The sequence below is a fragment of the Microtus ochrogaster genome, linkage group LG9 (genome assembly GCF_000317375.1).
Source record: "Microtus ochrogaster isolate Prairie Vole_2 linkage group LG9, MicOch1.0, whole genome shotgun sequence".
Lineage (NCBI taxonomy): Eukaryota > Metazoa > Chordata > Mammalia > Rodentia > Cricetidae > Microtus > Microtus ochrogaster.
Window position 1 is genome coordinate 27,068,056 of NC_022034.1, and position 16,830 is coordinate 27,084,885.

The window sequence follows — 16,830 nt, forward strand, 5'->3', positions numbered from 1 at the left end:
CAGTAGTTTCCTGGATTCCTCTTTTGCTTTGGCCCAGGAATCTTACAGCCCCTACTGAGCTGAGCATCTAAGATAGATTCAAGTGCTTCTTTGTCTTTAATTCTCCAGTGTTCACCTTTGCTTTTTGGTTTTTTTTTTTGTTGATGGTAGATTTTCCAATACAGGGTTTCTCTGTGTAACAACTCTGGCCGTGCTGGAACTCACTCTATAGACCAGGCTGGTCTCGAACTCTGCCTCCCTCTGCCTCCGGAGTGCTGGAAGAAGTGTGCCACCAACCTCAACTCTACTGATTAATCAAAGCATCAAAAAGGTGCACTGATCTTCTTGCACCCACCACCTCTGGCTTCTCCTGTCTGCTCTCCTCTTCACCCTGTTATTGTAGTGTTTGTCAGCAGTCACTCTCTCTTAAATTTGTATCAATAAACCAAGATCCATACTAAAGCAAATTATTTATCACTATAGCATATCCCCCTTTAAATATAAACAAACAAGTATAAACAATATTTGGGAATATGGGCGTAGTTATTTTTCTCTAAATTTTTTTTGCTGTTTATTGGGTGAAGTATTTTTTCTTGGAGTATTTACAGAAACCTTTTAGGGTGTCTTGTTTCATCAAACCATATTGGTCTGGAAGCAATCCACAGGTTTTCATCTTTTGTGGAAACAAAAGAAGAACCTCTTTTTTAAAGCAACATATCCTTGGACTCAAATTTTGGAGTGAAGATGATGGTTTACTTTAGCAGCCCATACAATGAAATGTTTCTCTGTACTTAGCTCCTTCACCATCAAAAAACTCAAAGAAAGCACAATAATATACATACTCCAGATTTGATCTTTATGTGGCTTATTTTTTTACTTCTTTTAATTTATGAGTGTCTGTACTTTGTCTCTTTAAGGACTTTTCTTAAAATGATTTACCTCTTTTCCAACTCTCTATACTCTTTCTTGTCTCTTTCCCAAGCCTATGTACATTTATCCAACACTGTGATCCATTTAGAGTTTTTTTTTTAATATCTGAATCTGTTCTTATTGTGTTATCTGTAATTCTTTACCGTCTTAAAGAGCTTTTAAAATGGTAAGTGGCTTGGTTGCAGCTGTTCTGGATGCTGGCTCCACCTCTCTCCACTTTGTACCATTACTGCCAGGTCTGGTAGGAGCTGCATTCAGCACTTCAACTCTAGAATGAGCATGCAGCACATAAACCCTTTTAATCTGAGTAATAGCTAAATCTGCCATGCAGCACACTGCGGAGCCTGGAAATATCTCTGTATGGCAGCCAGAATCCACCATGCTCTCCCGCCTGTGCTTGCCTAGGAGACCTGATCCTGCTGCCTGCCTAGGTGGGGAGCTCCAAGCCAAGGGCATAGTCTCAGCTACTTTTCTCCCAACCCTGAGTGGGCACACAAACACCTGGACCCACAAATAACATTGGAATGCTCTATTGCCTGAGTTTGTGCTGGCAGCACAGCTCAGGAAGCCGTCTTTTTAAAATGGTGTGACTTTTTTCATGCTACCAGTGAATCAGGAAAAGCTTCCTTAGGGGAGCTGTAGCATGCCACCAGTGGGGGAAAATGTGGTTAAACTTTATTTTTATGTGTCTTGAGCTTCTTTTTAAGCATTTTTAGGTTTTACATGGATTTAGTTGGCCATGTGGGCACTAATTTGTAGGAGAAAGGAGCCACTTGTATGTGGCACACACCTTTAATTCCAGCACTTGGGAGGCAGAGGCAGGTGGATCCTTGAGAGTTCAAGGCCAGCCTGGTCTACAAGAGCTAGTTCCAGGACAGGTTCCAAAGCTACAGAGAAACCCTGTCTCAGAAAACAACCAAAAAAACAAACAAAAAAAGAATTAAAAATAGAGTATGGTGCAGTAAAAACTATATCACAGAAAACAGGAAAGACACAACAGATAGTATCATTCACCCTTTAAGTAGCTATCTCGCTTTATTTACTTGTTATAAATTTTTTTGCTAAGTTCTCAAGGCTGAAACATAGCTTACAATTGCTCCTCAAAGGGGAAAAACATTAAAATAGCAGGAAAACATATTTAAGTTCTTTAATTTCTAGCTGAGGAATTGATACATATTTTAGTAATGAGAGAAAAGTTTCTTGGGTCAGCAAGTGACATAACTTTAAAGTGTATTGAGGGAACAACATGATGGTGGTACCCAAGACTCCCTGGGGAAACAACATGATGGTGGTATTCAAGACTCATTGCAGTGAGATTTCTCCTTCTGTGTGGGATGCAAGTCAATGAGTGTTCTAAAGCCCCAACTATACTGTGTTGAAGGAGGAGGGCCTGCTAATTTATCCCGGCCTCCCAGCTAGCTTAGCCCCGAAATAACTACAAAGAAAACAATACTAATTAAATCACTGCTTGGACCATTATCTCTAACTTCTTATTGGCTAACTCTTACATCTTAATTTAGCCCATTTCTATTAATCTATATATCGCCATGTGGCAGTGGCTTACCAGCAAAGATTCAGCATGTCTGACTCTAGAAGCGGCTCCATGATGTCTGGCTCTGACTCCACCCTTCTTCCTCCCAGCATTCAGTTCTGTCTTCCTCACCTACCTAAGTTCTGCCCTATCAACAGGACAAGGCAGTTTCTTTATTCATTAACCAAGAAAAGCAACACACAGAGGGGACTCCCACATCACTGTGTTCTGTTTCTTATGTACAAGGGTACACAGGTTTTCATCACTCTCTATAACTACATAGATATTGTATGCATGTGTCCTACTATGTTATGAAAAACTAATCTAAAGATGAAAATAATTGATCATATAAAAAGAGTCATATAACTGTTTCTACTTGAGTTAAAAGTATTAGCCTGGGGTTTCTTTCCATAAGTGTCTCATCTAAATCAAACGGACTTAGATTTTTAAAGAATTTAAAACATCTATTTACTTACTGTTACAGTTAAGGGGAACATATGCACACTATGGCGTGCATGTGGAGGTCAAAGGACCACCTTCAGGGAGCTGGTGCTCTTCTTCCAGGAATGAGTTCAGGTCATTGGGCTTTGTGACAAAGACCTTTACCCCCTGCTCCATCTTGCCTGTCCCTGACTTAGAATTTCTAAAGATGTTTCCTCCTCCCAGATGGTGATTTCTTTCTAATCAGAAGAGAATCATTCATAGCTATACTTCATGTGGTAATAACTTAAAATTCACAACAGATAATTTTATAAATTTTACTTACTTATTAATATTTTAATATTTTATAAAATATAATAAAGCTGTGCTCTCACTCAATGATATTATAAATTGTTACATATTTTACAGGTTACATCATCACTGAAATGCCATCACTCGCACAGGATACTGCGACCACTTTGCAGCAACTGGAATTTGTTAAAAATTTAGAATTGCAACCAGATGTTATAATCAATATTAAGGTAAATGTTAGAGGAGGCTGCTTGTTCGTCCCAGCTTCCTAGAACCAAAATAACAACACAGAAACTATATTAATTTTAAAACAATACTTGGCCCATTAACTCTAACTCTTACATCTTAATTTAACCCATTTCAAGTAATCTGTGCATCACCAGCAAAATTTCAGCACGTCTGTCTCCAGCAGCTCAATGGCTTCTCTCTAACTCTGCCTTCCTCCTCCCATGCTATAAGCCAAGCCAGTTTTCTTTATTCATTAACCAATAAAATCCACACATAGACAGAAGGACCTCCCACACCAGGTAAAGATATTAGTTGCTTATTGAAATAGCAAATCTTTTCTTTTCAGAGAACTTGAGTTCAAAAGAATGCTTTCATACTTAAAGTTTATTTTACTTTTAATAGTGTGTCTGTGTGTAGGCTTGTACATGTGAGTCAGATGCTTAAAAAGGCCAGAAGGGGGTGTCAGATTCCCCAAGTCCCCAAGGCTAGAGTTACAGGCAGTTGTGAGCCAACTGATGTGGGTGCTGGGACTTGAACTTGGGTCCTCTGCACAAGCAGTACATGCCCTTAAGCACTAAGTTGTGGCTCCAGCCCAGGCTTTCTGGGTAGTTATGGAAACAGTCATTTATGTATCACAGTTCTGGATTTCTGTTCCTAAAACTTCGTTCACCAGAAACGTCTTTGCCCCATCAGCAGATGTCATCATAGCTAACTTTTGTAAGGCAGTGTGGGCATCATCTATCAGAACTTGCCCTGGCAGCCTTTCCCTCACTGCCACCACACAGACAGACAGACAGACAGACACACTAAGCTCCACCTGGTACACCACATGGCACCTAATCACTTCTAATAACCTTAGCAATTAAATAAAAGAGTAGGCAAATGACTCCTATGTATAGTGTTGAGGCACACTGTATGGCACTGATCAAGTCAGGGTTGGATCGTATTTCCAATTCTCCTCTTTATCTTCTACTGGAATTTGACAGACTGCTTAGATGCCTCTATTCCCTCTTTACAAAGATGGCAACAGCCACTTCATGGGCTTGTGATCAGAATTTGATATGACATTGTCTACTTGTTTTGTGAAGATGGAAGGCAAGCTTTGGTGTTCAGACGCTGAGAGTTTATTATTGGGGACCTCTGAGTGCCAGCCTCAGTGTCCCCTCAGGGTTCAGAAGAAGACTCACAGCAAGCACAGGACCTAGAAGGATCTGAGGGTGCGGTGAACTCTCCCCTGCGTACTTTTCTGCACCAGTTTCTTTATTCCTCTCCTGCTGTTCTCCTCCTGTTCTGTAAAGTTTCCAGTTTAGATACACACACAGAACAAAGACAACTCTCTAAGCTTGGGTGTCCCTTTATCTTTGAAGGCCCCAAACATGATCTATATAAAAGACTCCTTTCCTGACTGCATGTCCTGCCAAATGGAAAACAATTGCACAGAGGTGACCTCTAATATATCTCAGGGAACAGAACAGAGAGATGGCTTTGGGAACCAAGGTTTCTGGCTACATGACCGAATTCTCTCACTGGAGGCCTCATGGGGTTGGAGAAGCCATCCAGTAAGCAAAAGAACAAGGCAGGATTTTCAGTGTCCACAGTCCTGGTGGGACAAATAGATCCAGTTATGAAGCAAGTCCCAGTATATATTCTATATATCAAAACTATATAGCTAAATGAAAAGTCATCTTTGTGACTGCCCACAGATATATGTGCCCGTAAGATTGAGATGCAATCATGGGATTACATATACACATCACAAGAGATTACATACTACAATGCAGGTATAGGGGAGACACCAAGCTGCTTCAGCAAAAGAGAACAACAGCTTTCAGAGTTGATGGTGCTGCAGACCTTGTCTGGACAGGATTAACCTCCATCAGATAGCCACACTTCTAGTGTATTGACATCTGAACACTAGCTGCCACCTGCTTCTCATGGCCTGTGACAGTTTATAATGGCTCAAAATAGATTTGGTCCTCAGCTCTGATGTTGAGACTCAAGGATGTGTCAGGGTCAGCTCTGAGATAGGAAGCCTTCTAATGCTGAGTGTGTTGTGTTCTGTAGCCCTGCCACTGCTAATGGGCAGGAGTGAACCAAAATCCCGAGAAGCCAGGTGTGATGATGCAGGGCAGCTGTGATGATGCAGAGTCAGGTGTGGTGATGCAGGGCCAGGTGTGGTGATGCATGGCAGCTGTGGTGATGCAGAGCCAGCTGTGGTGATGCAGAGCCAGCTGTGGTGATACAGAGCCAGCTGTGGTGATGCAGAGCCAGCTGTGGTGATCCAGGGCCAGGTGTGGTGATGCAGAGCAGCTGCAGTGATGCAGGCCAGGTGTGGTGATCCAGGCCAGGTGTGGTGATGCAGGCCAGGTGTGATAATACAGGGCCAGGTGTGGTGATGCATGGCAGCTGTGGTGATGCAGAGCCAGCTGTGGTGATCCAGGGCCAGGTGTGGTGATGCAGAGCAGCTGTAGTGATGCAGGCCAGGTGTGGTGATGCAGGCCAGGTGTGGTGATGCAGGCCAGGTGTGGTGATGCAGGCCAGGTGTGGTGATGCAGGGCAGCTGGGGTGATGCAGGCCAGGTGTGGTAATGCAGGGCAGGTGTGGTGATGCAGATCAGGGGTGGTGATGCATGCAGAAGAATCAGCAGTTTGAATTTAGGCCTAGACTATGTAATAAGACAAAGAAAAATCCAATCAAACTTGAGAATGAGAAACATAAGAACATTTGCTACAGAAAAAGAAGATAAGCTTCATTAACTAAAACCAAACATAATGTCCAAGGAAGTAAAGTACAGATTATATAAGAAACTGAACTGGTAAAAAGACAGCACACAGGCCAAAGGCCCCAAACGCTTACTACATTAGAGTGCTGAATTTGGCTCTAATTTTCCTGATTTCATTCCTGTTTCGACAAAATAGCCTGACAAAAGCCAGGGAGAAAACATTTTTTTTTTCAATTCTAGGTAAGGCCTCTGCTGCTTGGTTTTTATTTCCAGCTTGGCACAAAGTAGAGTTTCCTGGGAAGTAGAAACAGGACTCTCAGTTGAGGAATTTGTCCATCTCAGACCAGCCTGTAAGCCTGTCTGTGGGGCATAACTGATGCCGGAGGTTCCAGCCCACAGTGGGTAGTGCTATCCCCTGACCAGTGGTTCTGAAAGACCTCTGGATCGGGGAGACTCTCACTCAAGTCTCAGGATAACACGACCCCCCAGGAACTCACGAGAGACAGTCCTTGCTGCAATCACAAGAGGTTTATTGACAGGACAGGAACCAGTGCACTGGGGCCAAGACTCACAACCCCCGCAGGGGAGGAGTTCGACCCTGAGTAACTGGGAGAAGGGGTTTTTAAGGGAAGAAACCACAACCCAGTAATCCAAAGGGGGTAGGGAGGGCGTCATAGAAAATTCCGAAAATACCAGTGATGATCACAAGGGGGCAACTCCCTGTTTCTCAAGATTATAATCAGCTAGTTTCTGAAACAGAGTATTCCAAAAATACCAGTGATAATCACAAGAAGGTAACTCTCTGTTTCTCAAGATTATAATCTAACTTTATCTTCAGCTAGTTCCTGAAACAGAGTCACTGAACCTCGATTTTTGGCTCTATTTTTCCTGCTAGAAGGGTCTGGATTTATCGAGGTCTTTCAGTTCTGGTCTCTATAAAAATGCCTGCTGAACTCTGAGTCAGAAAACAGGCCAATCTGCAGTTTCCTCCTAGTTTCTGCTCTAGGTTCTTGCCCTGACATCTTTCAGGTGAGTAATGGACGGTTAGCTGGAAAATGTAGGCCAAACCCTTTCTTCCTTGAGGCATTTTTTTTTTGCTCACAGTTTTTATCACAGCAATAGAAAACAAATAAGACCCCTGGTCCATCCTGGCGGGGAAGTCAAGGCAGCCAGAACTGAAATACCTAGGCGTCCCACTTCCAGTCAAGAGTGGAGACAAACAAATATGGGTGTGTCTACTGTTCAGATAACGTCCTGCTCACCTCTGTGGTTCAGGACCCAAAGCTGGGGGTGGGAGGCAGCTAATTTCAGGCTGGCTTGTCCCATTTTCCCATCAATTAGAGCAATCAGAACTGTCCTTCACTAGGAAGACCAGAGGCCAATCTTATCTAGGCAGTCCACAGGTCTGTCTTCCCAGGTAATTCTAGCTTGGTAATTCTTCTCAGGTAATTTAATTTGACAATTAAAATGCATACTAATCTGAAGTAGCAGAAGGGAAATTGTGATTAGTTATTAGTCAGGAGAAAAGCCATTCCTCAGGAAGAATAAGTCTCCCAGGTCAGATAAGAGAATTGTTCTATAGACATCTAAAGGAGAAGGCTCCACAGAGGGAAGGAAGTTCTTAACTTTGTTCCTTTGCCCCAGTAATACAGCCCAGGGCAATACAAACTTCTCAATACTTTGGGGTTAGCTGAAAAAAAAGCCTGTGATTTCTAATACCTAGAAGTTTTGAGCCTGGGACCCATGATATTCAGAACATCCATAAATCTTCTTCAAACATATGCAAAAAAAATGTGTGTATGTGTATTTTCTGATGCAAAATGTGTATAGCTTCCATGATACTTTTTAAAGGGGTCTGTACCACAGAGAATACTTATGGCCAGCAGGCAACTAGAGCAGGTTCTCAGAAAATGGTAGCAGTGACCTGATGCTTGTTCAAATGCAAATTCTTGAGCTAAGGATCAGAAACTGTAGGCTTTTAGGCTGCATGGTCTTCCAAGTGATCCTCAAACTTTCAAACTGTAATGGTCTGTCCTGTCCCTTTAAGAGAGAAGCCCCACCGACTCCCTCCCCCCTCCATCCACTAAGGCAAGCAGATCTTTGTTCCCTTTCCAACCTGAGTTCCTTTCTTTCTGTCTCTCCCTTCTCTCAACTTCTCCCCTTCCCCCCTCCTCTCTCTGTTTCTCTTTCTCTCTCTCTCTCTGCTTGTCTCCCTTTTCCCCTTTCCCTTTCCTCTCCATAACCCACTAAATAAATACCCACTTTCTCTGCATGGCATGCCTAATAGGCCTCTTTCTCTCACCTGCCACGTAGCTCCCTGCCTGGGACTGGCTGCCTTTGTGGTCTGCCATGGTCTCGTGCCCGCTGCCCACTGTCACCACTCAGAGACCTGCAGTGTTTTAGCATAACATATGGTGCTCGTGACTCAGTCAGGCTCTCTCCACATTTCCTCCAGTCCTCAAGCAGGCCAGCTGAGGACACATAGAACCCTGGGCTCAGGAACCTGGTTTCTTCACAACAGCTCTGTGCATCCAGTTTTGTTCACGGTTTCCAACAACTGAACTCAGGTCACCAGGTTTGCTCAGCAAGCGGTTTAAACCACTGAGCAATTCTCCGCCCCTTCATCTAGATTTTTTTTTAATTATACAAAGCATTCAGAGCAGGATCTGCAGTCTCACTGCATGGTGAGCGATAAAGCACACAGAGAGCTCAGGGATGGATGGGAAGACCATGTGATTCTGTGATGCTTTTAGCCTGGCCATATTTCCCTGATCTGCAAGGAATCAGTACTTCCCTTTGCTGGTGCTTGCGAACTGAGAGAATCCATGTACACAGAAGCATCATGAAAGATGTAACTTACACTTTGGTTTGGGCTTTGGTTACCATGAGGAGTAAGTTTACTCCATTTGCAGAATTTAAAGGCTAGATAACATGATCTTACAGGTGCCATTTCTGAATCTTATGAAATATTTCATCCATAAAGTGACAATAAATATGGCACATCCATACATGCACACAAACATATGATATACATACATGCACACACACATATGTATTGGCAGAAGACACAAGACTTTCTTCTTCATTTTCCTTCATTTTAGCCTCTTTGAGCGAAAATAATAAAATTCTGTAAAACTTTGCAGATTTTCTGTTCTTTTTTATTACTTTCACTATTCTGCTAGCTCTCTCCTATTTAAAATGTCTGATAATTTCATATATATTAATTTCAGACAAGCCTGTTGACCAGACCTGTAAATCATGTACTGAAGTTTGCCATATACTAGAATTTAATGCAAAATACCACCACTGTATTGTATTTGCTCAACTTTCAGGAAAATTTAAAATTTTTTGTTGTTTTTGTTTTTTGAGGTTTTTTTTTGTTGTTGTTGTTGTTTTGTTTTTTGAGACAGGGTTTCTCTGTAGCTTTGGAGTTTGTCCTGGCACTCACTCTGTAGACCAGGCTGGTCTCAAACTCACAGAGATCCGCCTGTCTCTGCCTCCCAAGTGCTGGGATTAAAGGCGTGCACCACCACCTGGCAGAAAATTTTAAATTTATCTGTGGATAATATGAAACAAGAAATAAAAGCTTATTTTAAAAAAATTAAATTCAAGCAAAGCTGAAGTTTATTCAAAGAGGAGTGAAGCCCAAAGTGTTAAGAGAAATCATGCCTAGGAAAGAGAGGTTTTAGAGAGATGGTTCAGTGGTTAAGAGCACCAGCTGCTCTTTCAGAGGACTCAGGTTCAACTCCCAGCATTCATAAGGTGGCTCACAACCTCTGTAACTCCAGTTACAGAGGATCTGATGACCTCTTCTGGCCTTCAGGGGTACCAGGCACATACATGGGAAACAGACATACTTTAGAGCAAAACACCCACACACATAAAATATAATAATAAAAACATTTTTTAAAAGAAACAATGATAGAAAGAAAGAAAAAGGAAAACTACACGTGTCTGAGCAATTCAGAAAAATAGACAGACTTAAGAAGCTTCATGTCTGAGGTTCTATAAGAGACTACACTATGAGGTGAGACTTCCTGAGAAGCAAAGGTACAGTATCTCATTAAAGGATAATTATTCCACCTACCTCTCTAGAGTGGCCTCGTATGAGGCTGCCTTCCTAGAGAATGAAATGTGTGAACTGATTTAATCACATTGTTTCCGCAGTGTGGAGACCATGACTTATGCCAGAGAGTCTCTGGGCAAAGGCAGCACAGTTCCACGGGGTACATATACAACAGAGACCAGTGGGACCCCGAGATCATCGAGAGCCGCAGGAGACGGAAGAAGGAACATCCCAAAGACGGAAAAGCTGAAGAGGAAGAAGAGGAAGAAGAACAAGAAGAGGAGGAGGTAATGTCTCAGGATGGTCATTACCACATGACACCTTTGGAATCTTTTATGACTAAGTGACAGCCAGGGGAATGGCAGTTGCCAGAGAAAATTAAGGTTTTGTTTTTTAATATTTTTAGGGTCTGGAGGAGATGGATAAAAATACCTCATGTTTTCGGAACTATATGAATTTTAAAATACATCCATCATTAAAATTAGTATATATTGATTACACAGAACAAGGGGTTTTGTTTTGACATTTTCACAATGTTCCTTGACCACGCCTACCATCCCCATCATTCCTATTTGATGATATCACCCCTCCCAATGGTCCTCTCTCCATCCACATACTCACCTTTCTATTTCAGGTCTGATTTATGTTTTTATCCAGTTCCACGTATGAGAGAAAACCATGCCGCTTTTCTTCCTGAGTGTAGCTATTTCACTTAGCACGATGAGGGTCTCCAGTTTTATTGCAACTGACATACTTGCATGCTTTATGGCAGAAACATACTGATGTGTGTGAAATATTTTGTATATGTATATGTATTATAAAAACACATACAGCACGTTTTCTTTGCCCTCCACTAATAAGTGACCACATGGGCCGACCCCGTGAACTTGGCTCTTGAGAGTAATGCTGTAGCAAGCACGGATTGCAGGAACCTTTTGCACACTGACTTTGATCCCATTGCTGTAGAAACCCACATGTGGCTGGATCATTTGAATTTTAGTTTCCTGAGTAACTTCCACATTGCTTTCCATAGTGGCTAGACTAACTTACATTTATTTCCACTAAGAAAACATGAAGGTTCCTTTTCTTCTGCATCCCTGCCAGCAATTTTAGTTGTTTATTGTCTCAATCTGAGTTGGGTGAGATGGAATCACAGTGTAGTTTTAATTCTGATTCTCAAGGTCAGTAAGATACACATTTTTCATGTATCTTCCCCCTTTTATTAAACATAGATTCTTTTCTCATACAATATAATCCAAATACAGTTTTTCTTCCATATACGTCTCCCAGCTCATCCCCACATCTGGGTCCTCTCCCTTCTGCCTCTCATTAGAAAAGAGCAGGCTTCTAAGAGGTAACAACCAAACATAACAAACTATAATCAGATGAAGTTAAAATCATATCCAAGTTGGACAAGACAAGCCAACAGAAGGAAGAGCCTCCATAGAAGGCACAAGAATCAGAGACCGGCTCATTCACACCCTCAGGAGTCCCATAAAAACACTAAACTGAAAGCGAGAGTGTGTGTGCAGAGGAGCCGGTGCAGACCCCTATAGGCCCTGTGATTGCTGTTTCAGTCTCTGTGAGTTTGTGCTCAGTTGTTTTAGCCCCCCCCCTTCTCCTGGTGTTCTCCATCCCCTCTGCCTCTTTCTTTCTTTCTTTCTTTCTTTCTTTCTTTCTTTCTTTCTTTCTTTCTTTCTTTCTTTCTTTCTTTCTTTCTTTCTGCCTCCTCTTCTGTGGGGTTCCCTAGGCTCGGAGAGGAGGATTTGAAGGAGATATATCTCATGTCGAGCAGTGTGTTTCAAGTTCTCTCTCTTGAAGATGGATGCTAAAAAGAAATCCCACACTAGCTCCAAATTAAGTATAATAAAGGGTTGTTTATTTAGGGGTAGACTCACAGATCACAATCCTCTGCTCTAACTGGGAACAGGAACCGAATCCAGCAGCCGGAAGGATGAGGGAATGAACACTTTACATTGGCATTTATAGCATAAGAGGCCATGCCCAAGTGGGCCGGTAACTTAAAGGATTTCCTACAGCACTCTGTGTGTGTGTGTGTGTGTGTGTGTGTGTGTGTGTGTGTGTGTGTGTCTGTTCCCTTCTGCAGCAGGAGGAAGCCTTTCTGATGATGGCTGACAAGGCACCGATCTATGAGTACAGGAGAATATTATTAGGGGTCATTTTATTGTTACCTTCTTATTTTAGACCAGTGGTTTTATACTAGGTTCTCTGGGCTGTCTGGACTCTGGTCCTTGGTCACCCAAGCAGTGTTGGATATGGGCTCCATCTCATGGGGTTCGTTTCTTCTAAAAGGTCTGTGTCAAAATTGCCCTAGCATATTTTAGAGGCAGGACAGATTGCAGGTCAATGGTTTTAGTGTTGGGCTGCTGTTTGGTAGCCTGCAGAGTATCTTTTCGTGTCATTGACAATGGCACATGGGCGTGAAGGTGCTATGTAGGTGCCAACTTGATCTCTCCATGTTAAATGAGCTGTGTGGCTGTTGTCAGCAATGGGACCTTGCTGTCAGTCATACTTGGCCCTAGAGGGTAAGGGTGACCTGAGAGGTCATCTGAAACTGGGGATGGTGTGACAGAGAGGTGGGATCAATATCATCTAAAAGGGGTGATTTTAGGGATATAAGGACCTTGAGGAGCTTTGAACTATGTCTACTGTGTCTATACCCAGGGGTTGAAAGCATGGGGTGTGAACTCTGTATTTCCATCATTCCTGATGGGTAGCTGTGATAAATGCTGCAAATAACGTTTACCAATGACCTCCATCTCCCACCTGGGATGCCATGGGTTCTTAATAGCATAGAAAAGATTACCTAGCCTGCATAGAAGGTGGAATGCCTTCCTCAATATGTATCATGTCTCCACCCTACCAATAAAAACAGCCTCCAGAAGCCTTTGGCCAGCATCCAGTAATCTCTAGTTTGATCACAAAGGAAGCCAGCATAGGTGGTACAAGGACAAGAATCTCTTTTTCGCATCCTGCCGGTGGGCAGTCTTCAAATCCTGCCAAGCAAGGCGTCAGACTGAACAGTTGTGTACCGGTTTCCTAAACCTTTGGGATCTTAACATAACAACGGCATCGTGGAGAAAGAAACCGGAAACCATTTTCACGACCTCAGGTTACTGTCTCACACTTTCACAGCTTGCGTTTGGAACACTCGCTTTCACCCTTTCCTACACCCTCAGAACTCACTTAAGCCTTCACATTCTCAGCCTCTGTGACACTGCTTGTACCATCAGAACCTAGGGTATGACCATCTAACTATTTACCAGAGACACGAGTAATATTATTGAGAGCAGTCTTTGCTAAGCGAGTTCCTTTAAATCCGTGGTTCTCAATCTTCTTAATGTTGTGACACTTTAATACAGTTCCTCGTGTTGTGGTGACCCCAACCATAAAATCATTTTATTGCCACTCTATAACTATAATTTTGCTAGTGTTATGAGTCATAATGTAAAGATCTGATATGCAGCTCTAAAGGGGTCGCGACCCACAGGTTGAGAACCTATGGTTTATATCCTTTTGTTTTGCTCTCTTTTCTCTCTGTCACAGTTAGATGGCACACCTGACACAGGACAGAGATTTGGGAGGACACCTTTAAGCAAACATGCTTGGGTCTAGAGGAGGGGCAGTCATAACTCCAGAGCCAGCGTTCCAACAAAACAGAACAGCGTAAACCAACTTGAATATTATCCACATTCAAAAGACGTTCAAATCCCTGCTAAACTGAATCTAGTGACCAGAAAACCCACAGATAAATTCTGAGCACTTGAGCACTGGCCATCAAAGCCACCATGGCCAATGATATTAGCAGTGGTGGCTGGTGCCTGGCAGTGACAGAGAACGCAACAACAAAACCAGTGAACATAGAACACAGAAGCTCACATACTCAAAGGAGACCAGTCCAAACCCAAACATATGGTGTCCCCCGGCTTTCACATGTTCTACCTAGTATGATCCATTTCTGTCTTGGCTCCCTGCCAGTGGCCAGCCCCGGAGGCTGACAGGTTCCAGGGAGGAGGAAGGAGGAGACCATGGAAGACTGAGCCAGGCCATTGGTGGCTGGGAGAATCTTGCAGCCTGAGTAGCAGCCAGGGTGCTTCTTTATTTATACAGAATTCAGTGAGCAGGGATAGACTCCTATCATCTCTGTTCCCAGACATGTGTTTAACTTCCTCTTGTATATCTTTTAGTCATCACTGAATAACACAGCAGAGTTACCTTTTAGAGTCATTTTTCCTTATCAACCCCATAACCCAACTTCTAGGCAGCTCTTGCAGTTTCAAGTTTGCTAGAAAGGAAATCTCCAACCCAGCCCAGGGAGATTTCTATGTCCTAAGCAGTGTATTGTTAACCCTTTATAGTCAGAGTGCCCAAGAAAAATCTTCAGGCCAAAGCTGCTGTGGTTATCATTCAATTTCTGGCATAATACAATGTTTACATTTTATATCATTATGGAATTTATTTACATTTATCTAATCCTGGCATTCTTTGGCTCCTTGGTCACATGACAGCACAGTGGCTTTGCAGGAGCTAACTTTTCTAAGAAAGGGAGGTCCTGGCACTTCATTCTTTTATCAGTTTGTCACCCCATTTTTTGCCTCTGTGTGGCGCAGAGGGAACTCCAGCCAATCTAAATTTGTCAGACTGGAATCGCCATAACATAGAGGAGAAAGAGGCTTGTACTTTGTTCTGATTATCTTGTTCCTGAGTGAGTTCAGGGGCAGATGTTTCAAGAATAGCTCAGAGCATCATAAAGGGGCCTCTGGTTTCTTTATGTGAGTCACAACCGCCAAGGCATGAGGAAGACTTTCCAGTAGATAAGAATATCTCCCTAAAAGCAGGAGGGGAACTATGTTCAGGACTTTCCTGGGGAAGTTTAGAAGCTGTACCCCTGGGAGGAGGCATAAATGATTCATAAGAATTTTTTTATCAACCCAATATCCTCAAGTTATACATGTATTAAAAACCTACCAAGTAGGTAACATGCAAGATTCAAAACCAAAAGTAGCATGGTAGCCAGGAAGAATGCACTTGGCTGCAACTGTGCATTCATCCAACTTCTAAACACACTGTGCCTCTAGGCAGGCTTCAGAATTGTCTTAAAGTTCTACAACCTCAGTGCAGCCTGTCAGTATTGTATAGGAAGCTCCTGAATGGCGCTTCCGATTTAGTAGGCACGCCAGAGCTGCTCACTGGATGAGTGAACGCATGGACCACAAGCTCGGGTGTTCAGGGACTCCAGTTTCCCTCTAACTCAAAAGAGATGGCTTTTCACTCAAAGAGATCTTTTCCACTGTTCTGCTTATTGAGAACAACAACAAAAAAAATAGCAAGAATCAAGTTGATTTAAAGTTCGGTTTCCAATGAAGACTCCCAGGAGTGCTTCTTCTTTAACATCTAAGGTCCTCAGTGTCCATCCTTCCTCCCAAGTGTCCGAGATGGTGCTCTGAAATGCCCCTCAGAGATTAGATAATAATTTCCCTAGAGATTTCAATTCTGACTCTCCTTTCTTTGTTACCTTTTAGGCATTTATGGCTGAAATGCAGGTGGTGGCCGAAATTCTTCAGTACCTGGTTCAGAGACCTGAGGATTTCCTGGAGAACATTGAAAATACTGTGAAACTGTATAAGGACATCCTTCTTAGTGCTTTAGAAGTAAGAACGAGACCTTGCTAATGTGGGAATGTTGATGCTTGTGCTTTGTCTGTGGCTAAATGATTTTCAAGTATCTCTTCCTTTTTAAAAAAAAGATGTACTTATGAGAGAGAGAGAGAGAGAGAGAGAGAGAGAGAGAGAGAGAGAGAGAGAGAGAGAGAGACTGCATGCTTGTTTATGTCCACATGTTTCCCGGAGCTTGTGATGGCTGGAAGAGGGTACAGGAACCTGGGCTGTAGTTGCAGACAGTTGTGAGCCGCTGCGTGGGCAATGGGAACTGAACTCAGGTCCTCCACGAGAGCAGCAGTACTCTGAACCACTGAGCCATCTCGCCAGCCCCCAAGTCTCTTTTTCTCCCAGGCATGGTAATTTTAATCCTACAAAGCACCTCTGTGCTTCTCGGGATACATTAAATACGTTTTTCCAAAGTCACTAGGCTATTTACAGAGATGGGAGTATGCATGTAGACCTCACCAAGACGAAAAGTTAAAACAGATCCCGTTCTTCAACTCAGTTTGTCAGACTGGAAAAGCTAAAATAGACAGTGATGGCGGGAGCGAATGGACATTCTCTTTCTGTAACGGCGGGAGCGAATGGACATTCTCTTTCTGTAACGGCGGGAACAAATGGACTTTCTCTTTCTGTAACGGCGGGAGTGAATGGACATTGTCTTTCTGTAACGGCGGGAGTGAATGGACATTCTCTTTCTGTAACAGCGGGAACGAATGGACGTTTTCTTTCTGTGATGTCAAGAACGAATGGACATTGTCTTTCTGTAACGGCGGGAACGAATGGACATTGTCTTTCTGTAACGGCGGGAACGAATGGACATTGTCTTTCTGTGATGCAGGGAACAAATGGGACATTCTCTTTCTGTGCTTGTGAGACTTTTGAATTATACAGTCTTTCAGGAAACCAATAAGCAATGCCAGCTAACATTAAATTCTTTTAGAAACCTCTCCTTTTTCAG

The 16,830-nt window shown here is 42.8% G+C and overlaps 1 protein-coding gene across 2 annotated transcripts in view; it reads left to right on the forward strand.

The window, feature by feature from the left end:
- Nucleotides 1–16,830, forward strand: part of Ak9 (adenylate kinase 9) — a 108,893-nt gene that overhangs the window by 9,337 nt on the left and 82,726 nt on the right. For both annotated transcript variants that reach the window (XR_003378370.1, XM_026787467.1), the window contains exons 6-8: nucleotides 3,290–3,402; nucleotides 10,290–10,475; nucleotides 15,732–15,860. Coding sequence is in view for 1 of the 2 variants with exons in the window: in XM_026787467.1 (XP_026643268.1) it covers nucleotides 3,290–3,402; nucleotides 10,290–10,475; nucleotides 15,732–15,860 (428 nt within the window). In the remaining variant the exon portion in view is untranslated. The remainder of the gene's footprint in view (nucleotides 1–3,289; nucleotides 3,403–10,289; nucleotides 10,476–15,731; nucleotides 15,861–16,830) is intronic.